Here is a 14,807-nt window from a genome sequence, read left to right as displayed (position 1 = left end):
TAAATGTTTTTAATTATATAATGATATTTTTAACATATAACATTATGAATACGTATTTTTTATATTTTTACAAGTGATTAAACTCTATTTAAAATTTATAAAATGTTCCATTACGTATGAATTACATATATACTTGTATTTATATTTAATAGAAAAAAACTGTTGTTTTTACCTATATATAATAAATTATTTAAAATAAAAATGTAAAAGTAAGAAAATAATGTAAAATATATATATGTTTTATTAATAATTATATTAAAATAGTTGTTTCCATATTTTTTTCATTTGTTTTACAACAATTTTTTGGAAATGCTAGATTTAATATAAAATATATCGATTCTGTTTTTTTATATTAAAGAAATTAATTTAATTTGAGAAATCCAGTTAATTAAATATATTATTAATACTACTATAATAACCATATTTTTTATCTCATCATAATAATAGTACGATAAAATATATATGACGATAAATCGCATTTTTTGTAATTTTTTTATGCTTTTAATACAAATTTTACTAAATAACTTTTTTCTATCAAAATTGTTAATTTTATAAAAATTGTTTATTGGTCGTAATATTGGCAACCATGTTTTTTTATAAATGAATACAAATTATGTATTTCCTTTTAATAATAAAACATAATATATATAATTAAAAAAAATACAAATAAATAAAAATATAAAAATAAAATAATGAAACATAAAGTTGTAAAAGCACGAAATACGTATACATACGTAAAATTAATTTATTTTTTAATTATAATATTCCTGATGCCGAGTTGTTCATGCATTATGGATCAGGGTTCTGTATTATGGAATCTATGTTTTGGATTGTGGCCATATTTTTATTAATTTGTTTATAATTTGATTATATTTTTTGTAAATGGTGATTAAATATATGTACCATCCTAGTATGTTTAATCCCGAGATGATGTCTAAATATGATCCTAAAAGGGGCATGGACTATTAATATGAAAGAAAAATCATAAATAATAGCAGCTATATTTGTAGTATTCACAAAATTAATACATATAGATGTATCATAATATTAAAATACATAAACAATTAATATACAAAGAAAACATTCTTAAAACAAAAAAACATTTTATGATGGCAACTTAAAGCGGCCATATACATGGTTTAGTAACATAAATTTTCTAATATTATGGTACTGAAAAATATATATGAATGAAAAAATAATCTAAAACCTTTTCAATAATGCATTTTTGTTAATGGATCCATTTTCATCAATCTAAGAAAAAAAGCATAAATGGATGAATATATAAAATGTTTAAATTTTTAGCAAACTATAGTATATATTATAAATATGTGCATTTATTTAAACACTTGCTGAGAATTATCATGCTATTAAAATATGCATATCGCTTACAGATTCGATACGGGTGATTTGAACACAATTGTCGTTTTTTTCAATGAGGTATCCACCTATGTTAAGAAACGTTTTATTTAATTTCCCTTTTCTAATATCTTCTTCAGAATCAATGTCAGTTGTGAATAAATTTGCGCTTTCTATTAATGTGTTTTTATAGGATTTCTTATTTTTACTATTGTGATCATTTATATTTGCTGATGTCATGACGATTATAGTTTTGTCTTCGGATATCTACAAAATTAATAAAAATATATTGCATAAATTATTGTGAATGATATGAAAAATGCGATTTATAATGAAACAGACAAGTAAATATTTCCTTACTTGAGCTTTTTTGGCTAAAGCATAAAAATATTTCTCACAGTCCCCAGGGTTATTTTTGTAACGTTGTTGTATGATTACTAAATTTGGATTGTACACACGAGCAATTTTTCCTAAAAAACAATATTATAAATTGCATATATGAAATTAAAATATCATGAGTTTGAATATATGGGAAAAAATAAATAGTATTATATAACAATGGCAATAACAAATAACAAAATGTCAAATAAATAGTAACAATATCGTGCTCATTTGGCTAATTATTTATGTTATGTATACTTTTAGTAGATTTATAATCGATCGGGTTGAGAATATTGTGATCCCAAAACTCGCCTATGGTTTCATTATACTAATGGAAACAAAGAAAAATGTTTGTATATAAGTTATAATAATTTTTTAATTTTAATTTGGTTTATGACTTTTAATGTTATTTATTAATTGATACCTTATTGGGATCATGGAGTATATATTGAAAATTGAGAACTATTGTATCGTCTTGATATTTTTTTTCATAAACATTCAAATTACAATAAGGATCTTCTGCCAGATGTTTATAACCATGATTATTTGTAGCATGATATTCTAAATGTGTTATAGCTTCGTTCATAAGCTTTTCCGCATTTTGTATTTCTTCGGGATTTGCACATAATAAGTGCTTGTTGCTTTCATATATTTCTTCTGAACTATCATTGATCAAAATGAACATGTTTTTTATGCGTACAAAAATAAAGGTGTTGTATTATATTATAACATTGTTGCATAGGAGTATATTTAATATTTTCATAATGAAATATGTAACATATATATGGATGCATTTTCTTACGTAGCATAACTATTTTTTGATTTGAATATTGATTTTCCTGGAGCAGGCTCAGTTGCAAGGGTTTTATTATTCAGATACACTGAGACACTTAATAGAAAAAAAACAATTTGAATATAAAATTTATTCATTTTTGAACTTTATAAACAACATATTAAAAAATATATAGTATTTTTTTAACTAAAAATTAACAACTCGAAAATATGGACAAGTATAATTAAAATTGAAGCAAATAATTTTCTCCAATAAAGCATAAAAAAATACAGACTATTATTTAAATGACAAAATGTAGGTTTTTATCAGATTTATAGGTTTAATATTTTTATATTTAAATCATTCGATTACAAGACTATGTAATACAGAATATTTCATAAATAATAAATGCCAAAATATTATAATTCATAATTTTATTAATATTATAAAATATAAAAATAAATAATTTTAATTATATTATATAAATGATATTTTTAACATATAACATTATGAATACATTTTTTTAATATTTTTATAAATGATTAAACTCAATTTAAAATTTATAAATGATTCCGTTACATATGGAATTACATATATACTTATATTTATATATAATAGAAAAAAAACATGTTGTTTTACCTAATAGAAATAAATCATTTAAAATACAAATATAAAAGCAAGAAAATAATAAAAACATATATTTGTTTTAATATAATTATTAATGTAAATATATATAATTATATTAAAATAATTTTTTCTATTTTTTCATTTGCTTTGAGTATAAGGCATGTCTTTGCATTTTTAAATATTAAAATAATTAATTTAATCGGTAGATCAATTAATTTTATATATTACTAATAATAGTTAATAACTATATTTTTTACTTCATCAAAATAATAGTATGGTAAAATTATGAAATTCAATCATTCTGAATTTTTTTATCACATTTAATACAAATTTTATTACATAACATTTTTCTAACAAAATTTTTAATTTTATAAAAATTATTTATTGGTAGTAATATTGGCATCCATTTTTGTATAAATGAATACAAATTACAAGTCCCATTTTAATAGTAAAACAAAGTACATACAAAATAAAAAAATACAAATAAATAAAATATAAAAATAAAATGAAACAAAAGTTGTGAAACCAAGAAATATATATATGCATATATAAAATAAATTTATTTTATTATTTTAATATTGTTGATGCCGAGGTGCTCATACATTATGGGTCAGGGTTCTGTATTATGGGTTATTGTAATATTTTTATTAAATTGTTTATAATTTGATAATATTTATTGGTCTTTGAATACTAATTAAATATGTGTACTATCTTCATATGTTTAATCTCGAGGTGATGTCTATATTTGTAAGCAAAAAAGGTGATAAGCACTATTGTAAAAGGGCCGTATAACACATTTTCCATAAGTTATAATACTTTCATCTAACTCGTTCGTATATATTAAATGTTGCAATATTATAACTTCACATTTTATTGCTAATTTTTGGCTAACTAAATATAAGAACCCATATTATGTAAGACGTATTAACCCAGATTTATATTGAATTATGCATAACCAAATAGGTTTCTTTATTCGATGAAGCATTTTACTTAGTAAAACATATTATTCGTGTCATTATTATTTTGATTCAAATTGCATTTTGCAACCGAACGGTATAATAATCTTATATATGAAGTTGTAATATATAATTAGATTCATTTGGAGCATTTATTTGTATTATAATGTACCTTCAGGCTAATATGCATATTTTTAATGTTAATTAAGCATATTTCAAATATATAATAGATAATCACAAAATCCGATTCATAAATATCGATCGAGATTCAATAATTCAGCATCATCTATAAAAGGCTTTTTATGCATCTACCATTTTTAATAATACAATAAAAAATTACATTATAAATATATGTATACTATCCTTTCACTTTTCGATTATATTTGTATCATTTTGTGTATTCCCTTTATATTTGCATTAAAACTAATTAGTATTGATATATGTTTCTTTATACGCTTTAATTTATTTATCATAAGGCATAATAATAGATTAATAACTATTCATTTTTAAGCTTCATAGATTTGAGGAATAAATAAATTATAAGTATATTAATAAAGTTTATAACATATTTGGTTCTAATAGTTATAAATAATATAATAGAAAGAATAACATTATTGTTACATGCCTATACATATAATCTAATAAAATGTATTACTAATAACTAATATTGAAATGTTGTTTTATTATGAAAACATCATATAATTAAGTATTAATTTTATCGAAAAGGTAGATAATAATTAATTTTACTTGAACTAATAATATTTATATTAGGTTATATATAATGTTTTTCCGAGATAGTATATATGTTCTAAAATACTTGATTTAAAGCTATGAAACGCGGAAATATTATCCATTGATTTAAAGTATTTTTATTAAGCGCATTAATTATTCCGTTGTACCATACAGCGATATAGCAGAACGCAACAATGGTAACAATAAATAAAGTATTAAACACGACAAAATCATTAAACTCATTTTATTTGAATAAGTTGATATATATTATTAAAAATGAAAAGATCCAGACGATAAATAATTATTATAATTTACGCTTATGTATAATATTAACACTGCAAAGCCATACATTATTAATTATATTAATAATTTGAATAAAAATATAGTTTTCTAGATTGAGCTAAATATTTTATTATAAAATATGGAGCATATAACATGTTTAGGTTCTAAATAGGAATATGCACTAGAATGGTAAATCCCCTTATATTGTTTCTATAAAATTTAAGTAAATCATATGAAAGTAGTTTTATCAAATTGGTTTTTATAGCTTAAAATTGAAGTTTGTATTTATTTATATATTAATTAGTTAATAAGAATGGTAATATATATACTAGCTTTAAAACCAATCTAGGTGCCATATTGTTTCAATTTGTAATTAATTTGATTAACTTAAATTGCACATTTTGTGTTTTAATTTTAGAAAGATAAATAGAATATGAAGTAGAATATTACTTATTAAAATATAATTTTGTATTATGGATATTTGTATACGAACAAGTTTATTGTATATTCTAAATGGGATAATCATTTATATTATTAATTAAAATATAAACGACATATCATATATTTAGAAAAAGTAATAATCTGATATATTTTTAAAAGTTATAATTTTAATAAATGGCATGCTTTATGTTTATAACTAATATAAGAACATATTGCTCTCTCTTTAAGTTTGTACATATTTTCTTATTTCTTTATAACCCATAAATTTTCTTTAAAACAAAGCTTCAAATTTCGTAATTTTATATTTGACACCCATGAAGGTTGTTATTTAGTTTTTCATAGTCAGATAAATACGCACAAGCATTACGTATTTACCATTTCAAAAACTATATTTATATTTACAATAAAAACCATGAATAAATGTTGTGCAAATCAAATACTGTTTAAAAACAAAATCTATGTTCTATAACAATAATTTAAAATAAACATAATTCATGAAAATAAGTTTATTTTATTAATATAAATATCAAAATTTTAAAAAATGTTATTTGGAAATACATTTATTTCTTTTTAACAACATCTTTTAGATTGATAAAATTTAACATTATAAAGGCTGTTATATTCATAAGAGTTTTTCTTGGCCTATCGGTATTGGGAATAAAACCATGTTCAATCTGAGAAAAGAAACAAAAATTAATAAATATATAAATGCTCCATTTTATTATGAATGAATATATGTATTACAATATGAAAATTTATATAGAATTTATATAGTTTTGATAATGGTAACACAAAATTATGTTACTAAAATTTTTATATTGCTTACAGAGCCGATAAGGGTAATTTTAACGCCATCAGCTTCCTTTTTAATGAAAAGCGTCATTAAGTTAATATACGTTTTGTGTAACATTCCTATTCTAACTTCGACTTCAGAATTAAGAACAGGCTTGAATGAGTTTGCACTTGTTACGATAGGATTTTGATAAGGTATAGGACGTGGTTTGCTATTATCCTTCATATCTGATGAAACCAAGAGTATTGCAGTTTCGTCGTCTGATAGCTATAAATTAATAAAAAGTACATTTTTATAAATTATGATATAGTCATACGAAAAAAAAGTATATCTAGAAGGATGAAGAAAAAAAAATATCCTTACTTCAACTTTGTTGACTATTACATTATAGTATGAATCCCCTATAGGGCCGTGGTAATACTGTTGTATAATAGCTAGATTTTCATTGTACATTCGAAAAATTTTTCCTAAAAAAAATATAATTTTGTATACATGTCAATTAAAACATTATTAAATTTAGAAAATTGAAGATTGATTATAAAAAAACAATAAATCCATCATAAAGATTAATAATCACATTAAATAAATTAGTTAATTATATACCTGTATCGAACATATTTTTGTAGTTATTTTCGGTATTGGGACCCCATAACATCTTTAATATATCAGCATACTAACAATAACAAAAAAAATATTTATATATTAACAATTATATTTTGTTATTTTAAAATAATTTCATGAATTAAAAATTATTGCTTGTTAATTCATACATTATTGGCGTTGGGGATTGTAAATTCAAGCTTTCCAATTGTAGTATATCTGAATGGCTTAAAATGTAGAACTGCTCCATTCATCTCACAATAGAACCTGTAATCATCTGTGTGTTCGGCATGTTTTTTTGAAATATTTAAAGCTTCGGCCATAACAGCTGCTGCTTGTTTAGCTTCTCGAGGGTTGAAAGATCCTTGTTGTCTAGATCTTAAATTTAGATGTTGCCTATTTTTTTCATTTGAACTAGAAATGGAGAAGGAAATATATTTTTAAATGCGTTTGCATTTATAATTTAGAAACAAATATATATTTATAAGTTGCTTTTATTTTCCAATTGTTATACATATCCAAATTCACAAAATATACATAATATTCTCATAATAAACAGTATACACATATTTATATTCAATGCAGATATATATGATGCAATTATTTTCTTACGAAGTGGTAGGTACAGCAGCTTCGCTTGCAAATGCTACATTTTGCATATATCCTGCGAAGCTTAAAATTGCCAAAGCAATCTTAATATATCCTTTATTCATTTTTGAATTTGATATATAAAATACTAAAAAATATTAATATATTTATTTTTTATTAATTTTCAATTAATAAATATAAAGGGTGTATAATTATGTTAAATCGAAGCAACCGATTTCGAAAAATTTACAAAAATTAATATTTATTTAAAAAACATAAATAATTTTTAAATTTTATTTATTTCAGGTATTTATTATATTTTTTAATATTATTGTATACTAATAAATACGTACAGAATATACAATTTAGTAACATGTCTTGTATTCTATATATTGGTTTTTAAAATGTTAATTATTTAATTATTATTATTATTGAAATTTATGTAATAATATTATTACAATTATATTTCGAATAATATACGAAAACATAATATATTATAATATATAAAAATTAAAGTAAATGTTTTTTTTTAAAAAATATATAAATAATTTGATTTTTATTTAAAGCGTTGCATATAAGTGAACAATAATTATTACAGCTTTAATAAATATTATATATATAAAAAAATAGCTTTAGTTATATATAACATTATTAATACGTTGTATTATAGGTACCCAAATTTTTTATTATTATAGTTCATAACTTAAAAATAAAACTGAAATTTATGCATAGATAGAAAAAACGTATATTATATGACAACAGCATTTATTTAACAAGAGAAAGTTGATAATATAAAGGTAGGATAAGAGTATAAAAAATATATATTGTTTTAATGTAACAATTTATTAGATTTGTTCTAATATACGCAAACAACTATATTACGGAATCAATACCCATGCTAGAAATATAAATTGTAATAATTAATATATAAAAATAGTTGTTTTGTTGTTTCTTTCTATTTGCTTTGAGTATAAAGAATATTTTATAATTTTAAATATTAAGGAGTTTGTTTAAAGGCGAATATTACATTATATTTATATGCATTCCTCAATATTATAACAATTATTTATAATGTTTCATAACAATAACTTGATAAAATTTATATTATGAGAATCAAAAATTCTGCGATTTTTTATCATTTTTAACATAAATTTTACTAAATAATATTTTTTAGCAAAATTGTTAATTTTATAAAAATTATTTATAAGTAATGATATTGATGCCCATATTTTTTTTATAAATTAATACAAATTATAAATTTTCTTTTAATGGCAAAATAGAGTATATATAAAATTTTAAAAAATACAAATAAATAAAATATAAAAATAATGAAGCATAATTTTGTAAAATCAAGAAGTATATAATATGGATACATAAAATTAATTAATTTTTTTATTTTAATTTCTCGATATCGAGGTGTTTAAAATTTTATGGGGCAGTGTTATGTTTGTGGATTATTTTTCCGTTCGCTTAATCTGCGCTTTGGGTTAGGGTTCTGGGTATATTGTAATTATTTTGTAATAATTTGATAATATATATTGTCTGTAATTGGTGATTAAATATGTGTTATCCTCGTATTTTTAATCGCGAGATAGTGTCTAAATATGCACCCAAAAAGGGCATAGCCATTAATATGAAATGGGGTGTATAGCTATTTCCCATACGTTATAATATTTTCATATAATTCATTTATATATATAAATGCGTCATATTACAACCTCCCATTTTATACTTTATTGGTAATTGTTGACTAACTATATGGAAGAACCCTTATTATTTATTATATAAGAGTTGCTAACCCAGAGACATATTGAATCATGAATAATACAATATGTTTCTTTATTTGATGAAGCATTTTATTTAGCAAAACATATTATTTCTGTCGTTATTTTTATTTAAATTACAACTTTCCAACCAAACGAAATAATAACCTTATATATGAAGCTGTAACATATAATTAGGTTCATTTGGAGCATTTATCTACATTATAATATACCTTCAGGTTAATGGATATATTTTTAACATTAATTAAACAGGCTAATAATACATAATAATATAATGCAGATTCATAAAATATCGATCAAAAATCGACAATACAACATTATCTATAAAAGGTATTTTATGCATCTAACATTTTTAATAGTACAATAAAAAATACATTATAGATATATGTATAATACCATTTATTTTTTGATTGTATATAGCATCATTTTATGCTAAATCATTAAATTCAAATAATAGAAATAGTTCTATATACTTTAATTTATTTACAATAAAGGTATAACATTAGATTAATCACTATTAATTTAAAAATTTTATAGTTTTGAGGTATAAATAAATTATATTTAAAATAGTTAATATAATTGCATATAAGAATGTTAATAAAATTTAGATTATATTTTGTTTTAATAATTATAAATAATACGATAGAAATAATAGCTTTCTTATTATATGCCTATACATATAATATAATAAAATACTTTACTAATATTTAAATAGTGTTTTATTATGAAAACTTCATATAATTAAAATTAATTTTATTTGAACTAATAACATTTTTATTAGGCTATTATATATGCACAAACTTTAAAATAATTTAAATACATTGTTGTTACAAAATAATACATATGTTCTAAAATTTTATACTTTAAAGCAATGAGGCAAGGAAAATTAGTAATTGATTTAAAGCATTTCTCTTGAGTGCATTACTTACCTCATAGTAGTATACATTGATGCGCCATTAGTGATAGCAATCACAATATTGATTAATACATGATTAAATACGAATTAATATATTATGTTTATTTTATATGGGTATAAATGGATTATACATATTCTTAAACATGTGAGGAGATTATAATTGTGCGTATAAAATATCATATGAATATTATAACACTTATTTAAGCTTTAATGTAGCAATACTAGAATCAACATTGTCAAGTAAGATACCATTAATTTTACTAATAATTCTAAAGTTTCCATTAAAAATGTAAATATTTTATTATAGAAATAAATAAAATTATATTATTAAAAAATGTACAATACATATGTTTAGGTTGTAAGAATAAATGTGTATTTAAAATGATAATACATATTATATTGCTTCTAAATTAGTTAATTATTCTAACCAAAGTATTAATACAATTTTAAAATTTAAAGTTAATATATTTAAATTAAATTGCACGAGCACAATTATATTTATTTGCTTTAATGTTTGAAAAATATTTTTTAATCATTTATACATTAAATAAATCATAAGAATGAAAAGAATATTATACATTCTCTATATACTAACTATTACCCTAAAACCAATTTATATTCATGATTCATTTTAATTGCAATAGCTCAATTAATATATTTGTATATTATGCTTTTTTAATTTTAAAAATTAGATAAAATATGCACTTAAATTATTCATTAATTATGTTATATGTAAAGAAATATTAGCACATATTCTAAAATGAATTATTAATTTACATATATTAATTAAGGTAATTAAACATGCTATATACCATTTATTTAGAAAAAGGAAAATATTAAATTTAAACACAACTTGTGTTTTGTATTTATTAGAAATAATATAAAAGGTGTGATATTCCATGTTGAATAATAACTTAAATAATACATTATATTCAAATAATGAGATACAAATACATTTTTAACAATTATAGTAATAACACATTTTTAATTCTTTATATATTTATAATAATATAGAATTGGTGATAATTTTACTATAAATCAAGAAAATGTATAGTTCTCTAATGTAAGAACGTATAATAATTAGAAAATGTGTTTTATTTAAACTTATTGAAATGTTACACAAAATTACACAATGAAGCTATTCCAAATATTATTAAGAATAGCGATATTTCGCATATGATAAAAATGGTTCGAACAAATCACAAAATAAGAATGCTTATCTCAATTGCAACAAAAGTTAATATAAGTTTTATTTCATTATATTATTGTATATTAATTTAAAATTAATATTATTATTGAGAAAAATGCTAAAGTGCGTTTAACTATTTAAAATTTCACATAGAAAGACAAATAATTGCATAAATTTTTTGGTGTAGTATATAAGTTTTATGTAAAAACAATATGATGTCAATCTACAGTTTAAAAACAAAATTCCATTACAATGAGCAAGCACAAACAATTGGTAAATAACCTTATTTTAAAATAAAATATATTTATCCTTAATTTTATTATGTTTAAATTATATTCAAATCATATTAAATTTTATTTGAATTAATTTTGAATTAATTTATATTTTTATAAATATTTTCTTAGTGTATGTTACTTCTCGAAGGTGATAGTTATTTTAATGATGAAAATGTCGATACGGAGAAAATTAACAAAGACATAACCATCAAAGGATATTGTCGTAATGGTAGTTGTAAAACTAATGAAGAAAGTATTGATGCTTTGGCTGCATATATATTTAAGAAATTCAAAGATTCAATAAAAGTAAAACAAAGGTATAATAATTATGATGAATGTTTATTGATGTGGATAAGTGATAAATTATTTAAGATGCACCTCAAAAGCATAGACAAAAAGGATGTAAATAACTATATGGATGGTACTACTTTAAATGAGGCTTATAAAAATTATTTAGAGAAATATAAAGGAATATTTGATTATTGGGCTTTTTTGGATATGATAAAGGGTTTGAAAGAAGCTAATCTTAAGTATATGAGCGAATATTATAAATTACTTAATCTAATATGTAAAATAATTACAGGTTATTATAACGGTACCCAAACTAAGCAATTTTATAAATATCCTGCCGATTGCAGTCATCAATATAAAAACCTTTATTTGAACATTTATAAATGCAAGCCATATCTTGATTTATTGAATAAATTAAAAGGTATATATGATGATTTTAGTTCATTTATTAAGAAAAATAGTTCAAACTCTAAATTAGCAGCTAAGCTTCAAACGCTTACACCAAAAGATGGAAAAGAGATGAAAGCGGTGAGAGGTTTTAAAACATATGACATCAGTAATACAAAATGTAAATTCCCCCAAAAAAAAATTACAAATCCAAAAAAAGCGGACAAATCACCATTACAATCTTCTTCAAAAGAAGAACCACCGCCACAGCCACAAAAAAAAGATTCACCATCTCCACCACCCCCTTCAGGCCAATTAAAAAATAGTCAGCACGAAACACCACCATCTCCACAAGGCAGTAATGTATTACCAAAAACTAAAGAAGGAGGATCAAACCCCCAAAATGGACAAGGCGCTTCTAAAATTGAATCAATGGATTCAGAAAGTAGTAAATCAAATACAGGGGGTGCAAGTGGTGATGTAAGCAATCCAAATAGTGAAAACAGAGGCCCGGGTGGTGTAATAAATGATAAAATAGATTCCGAGGGGAAATCAAATGATGGTACATCAAAGAGAACAAACGATGCGGGTACTTCCCCACCAGGACCCCAAGCATCAAGTCAAGCAGCGGGCTCTGAAAATCAAGGGAATATGGATGGAGATACACAAAGCGTGCAAAAAAATGGAACCAATACACCAAAAGGTATAGATGCTGGGCCAGGAAACACTAAAGATAATGAAAATATTGAAGAAAGTGGAAAAAAAGATTCAAATGATGTTGCAGGAAAGCAAAATACACATCCTGAATCAGGAAGCCCAAGTAGCGGAACAGGAAATGGAGATTCCAATGAAGGAGGTGCAGGTCTTGGAGCAGGAGGCCAAGACAGTGAAACAGGTGGTGGGCAAGGTAGTCAAGTAAGAGATTCAGGTAGTGGAACAAGTGGTGGATCAGGTAGTGACACAGATAATCAAGAAGGAGGTACAGGTGGTGATAAAGAAAATCAAGAAGGACCAGATGGTTCAGGTAATGATGGAGGTGGCACAGATAGTACTCCAGGAGAAAAAGAACCTCAAAATACACCATGGCCATCTTTTGATATTAAACCATACATTTATATGATCGCGTCAAAAGGCATGGAGCAAATAAATAACGCTTCCAAACTTTTTAATGAACATAAGGAAAAAATTACAGACGCCATTGATAACATTAATAGTTTATATAATACGTCTGTATCTAATTTAAAAACCACTTTCATTAATTTTACTGAATTTTTTAATAATTTTATTAACAATCTAAGTATTGATTCTAAACAAGTAGAAGACCCTCCTGATTCAGGTGATAAACAATCTGGATCAGGCGGGACAGGGGATGATCCACCCACACCTAATGCCCCATCCGAAGGCCCAAAAGATTCAGATGATAATAAACCTGGATCAGACGGAACAGAGGGCGATCCACCCACACGTGATGATCCATCAAAACCCCAAAAAGATCCACCTCAACAAGATTTACCTCAACAAGATTTACCTCAACAAGATTTATCTCAACAAAATCCACATCAGCCTTCATCAGATGCATCACAAACTCTCAAAGCTCCACAAACATCACCAACTCCACCAACTATGCAAACTACACAAAATTCTAAGGAACAAGGTCAAGAACATAAACCGCCTCAGGACCCATCTGGAAACCATAATTCTGATCAAACCGATAAAGAAGGATCTCAAAAACTAATGCCAGCTTCAGTGACTAAACAAGAAAATCCAGGAACCGAATTAAAAGGAAATGAAATAACAAAAATAGGTGGTTCATATGTATTAAAAGAATATAAACAATTTGTAATTTTAACTATAGTTTTTTTAATTCCCATTGCTTTAGCTATTATGTACCAGGTAAATAAAAAGACAACTATGGGGTATATAATTTTTAAAATATTTCCTCATAAAATATTACATATTTTTCATAATTTTATGTTAGTATTTATCATTTGGACGAAGAAAGAAATTGAAAGGAAAAAAAAACATGAAAAAGGTTATAAACTTGTTTGGTGCAAATAAAACGACAAAGACAGTTATAAACTCAAGTGACGGAAAAAAACAAATACAAATAATTATAAAATCATCTGGTCAAAAAAAACAGACTATAAAATCTATAAATTCTGTTTATGGGGAAAAATCTCCATCATTAAATATATACCAACTTATGCAGGCTGATCCTGTACCATTTATTAATTTGTTTTTTCTGTTAATTTTTTTTGTTTATAAAAGAAAAGAAAATACCATAGAATAATAAACTAATTAACTTTTTATTTTAATGTTAAAAATATGCGAATACGTATTTAAAATACAATATAAAATTCAAACAATAGTAAATAAACCGAATTTCATTTATTAGTATAAATAATTGGGATTTAGTATGTAAGGGCCATATTAAGGC

At 23.0% G+C, this 14,807-nt stretch overlaps 3 protein-coding genes across 3 annotated transcripts; 1 reads left to right on the top strand and 2 right to left on the bottom strand.

Annotated features, from left to right (window-relative positions):
• Positions 1-946: 946 nt before the first annotated feature.
• Positions 947-2,667, bottom strand: PCHAS_1301900 (fam-a protein; the record flags this gene model as incomplete). Its single annotated transcript, XM_016799055.1, has 7 exons — positions 947-962; positions 1,208-1,251; positions 1,390-1,623; positions 1,717-1,826; positions 1,996-2,065; positions 2,162-2,399; positions 2,540-2,667. 7 exons carry the CDS (start codon positions 2,665-2,667, stop codon positions 947-949), a joined length of 840 nt encoding a protein of 279 aa, XP_016654400.1.
• Positions 2,668-6,107: 3,440 nt separating this feature from the next.
• Positions 6,108-7,653, bottom strand: PCHAS_1301800 (fam-a protein; the record flags this gene model as incomplete). Its single annotated transcript, XM_016799054.1, has 6 exons — positions 6,108-6,221; positions 6,374-6,607; positions 6,704-6,807; positions 6,944-7,013; positions 7,111-7,354; positions 7,553-7,653. The coding sequence occupies 6 exons, from the start codon at positions 7,651-7,653 to the stop codon at positions 6,108-6,110; spliced, it is 867 nt and encodes a 288-aa protein (XP_016654399.1).
• Positions 7,654-11,669: 4,016 nt separating this feature from the next.
• Positions 11,670-14,660, top strand: PCHAS_1301700 (CIR protein; the record flags this gene model as incomplete). The annotated part of the gene is made up of 3 exons (XM_016799053.1): positions 11,670-11,690; positions 11,822-14,263; positions 14,349-14,660. 3 exons carry the CDS (start codon positions 11,670-11,672, stop codon positions 14,658-14,660), a joined length of 2,775 nt encoding a protein of 924 aa, XP_016654398.1.
• Positions 14,661-14,807: the final 147 nt, after the last annotated feature.

The sequence above is a fragment of the Plasmodium chabaudi genome, assembly GCF_900002335.3.
Source record: "Plasmodium chabaudi chabaudi strain AS genome assembly, chromosome: 13".
In the NCBI taxonomy this organism is placed as follows: domain Eukaryota; phylum Apicomplexa; class Aconoidasida; order Haemosporida; family Plasmodiidae; genus Plasmodium; species Plasmodium chabaudi.
This window is presented reverse-complemented; position numbering and strand designations above follow the sequence as displayed.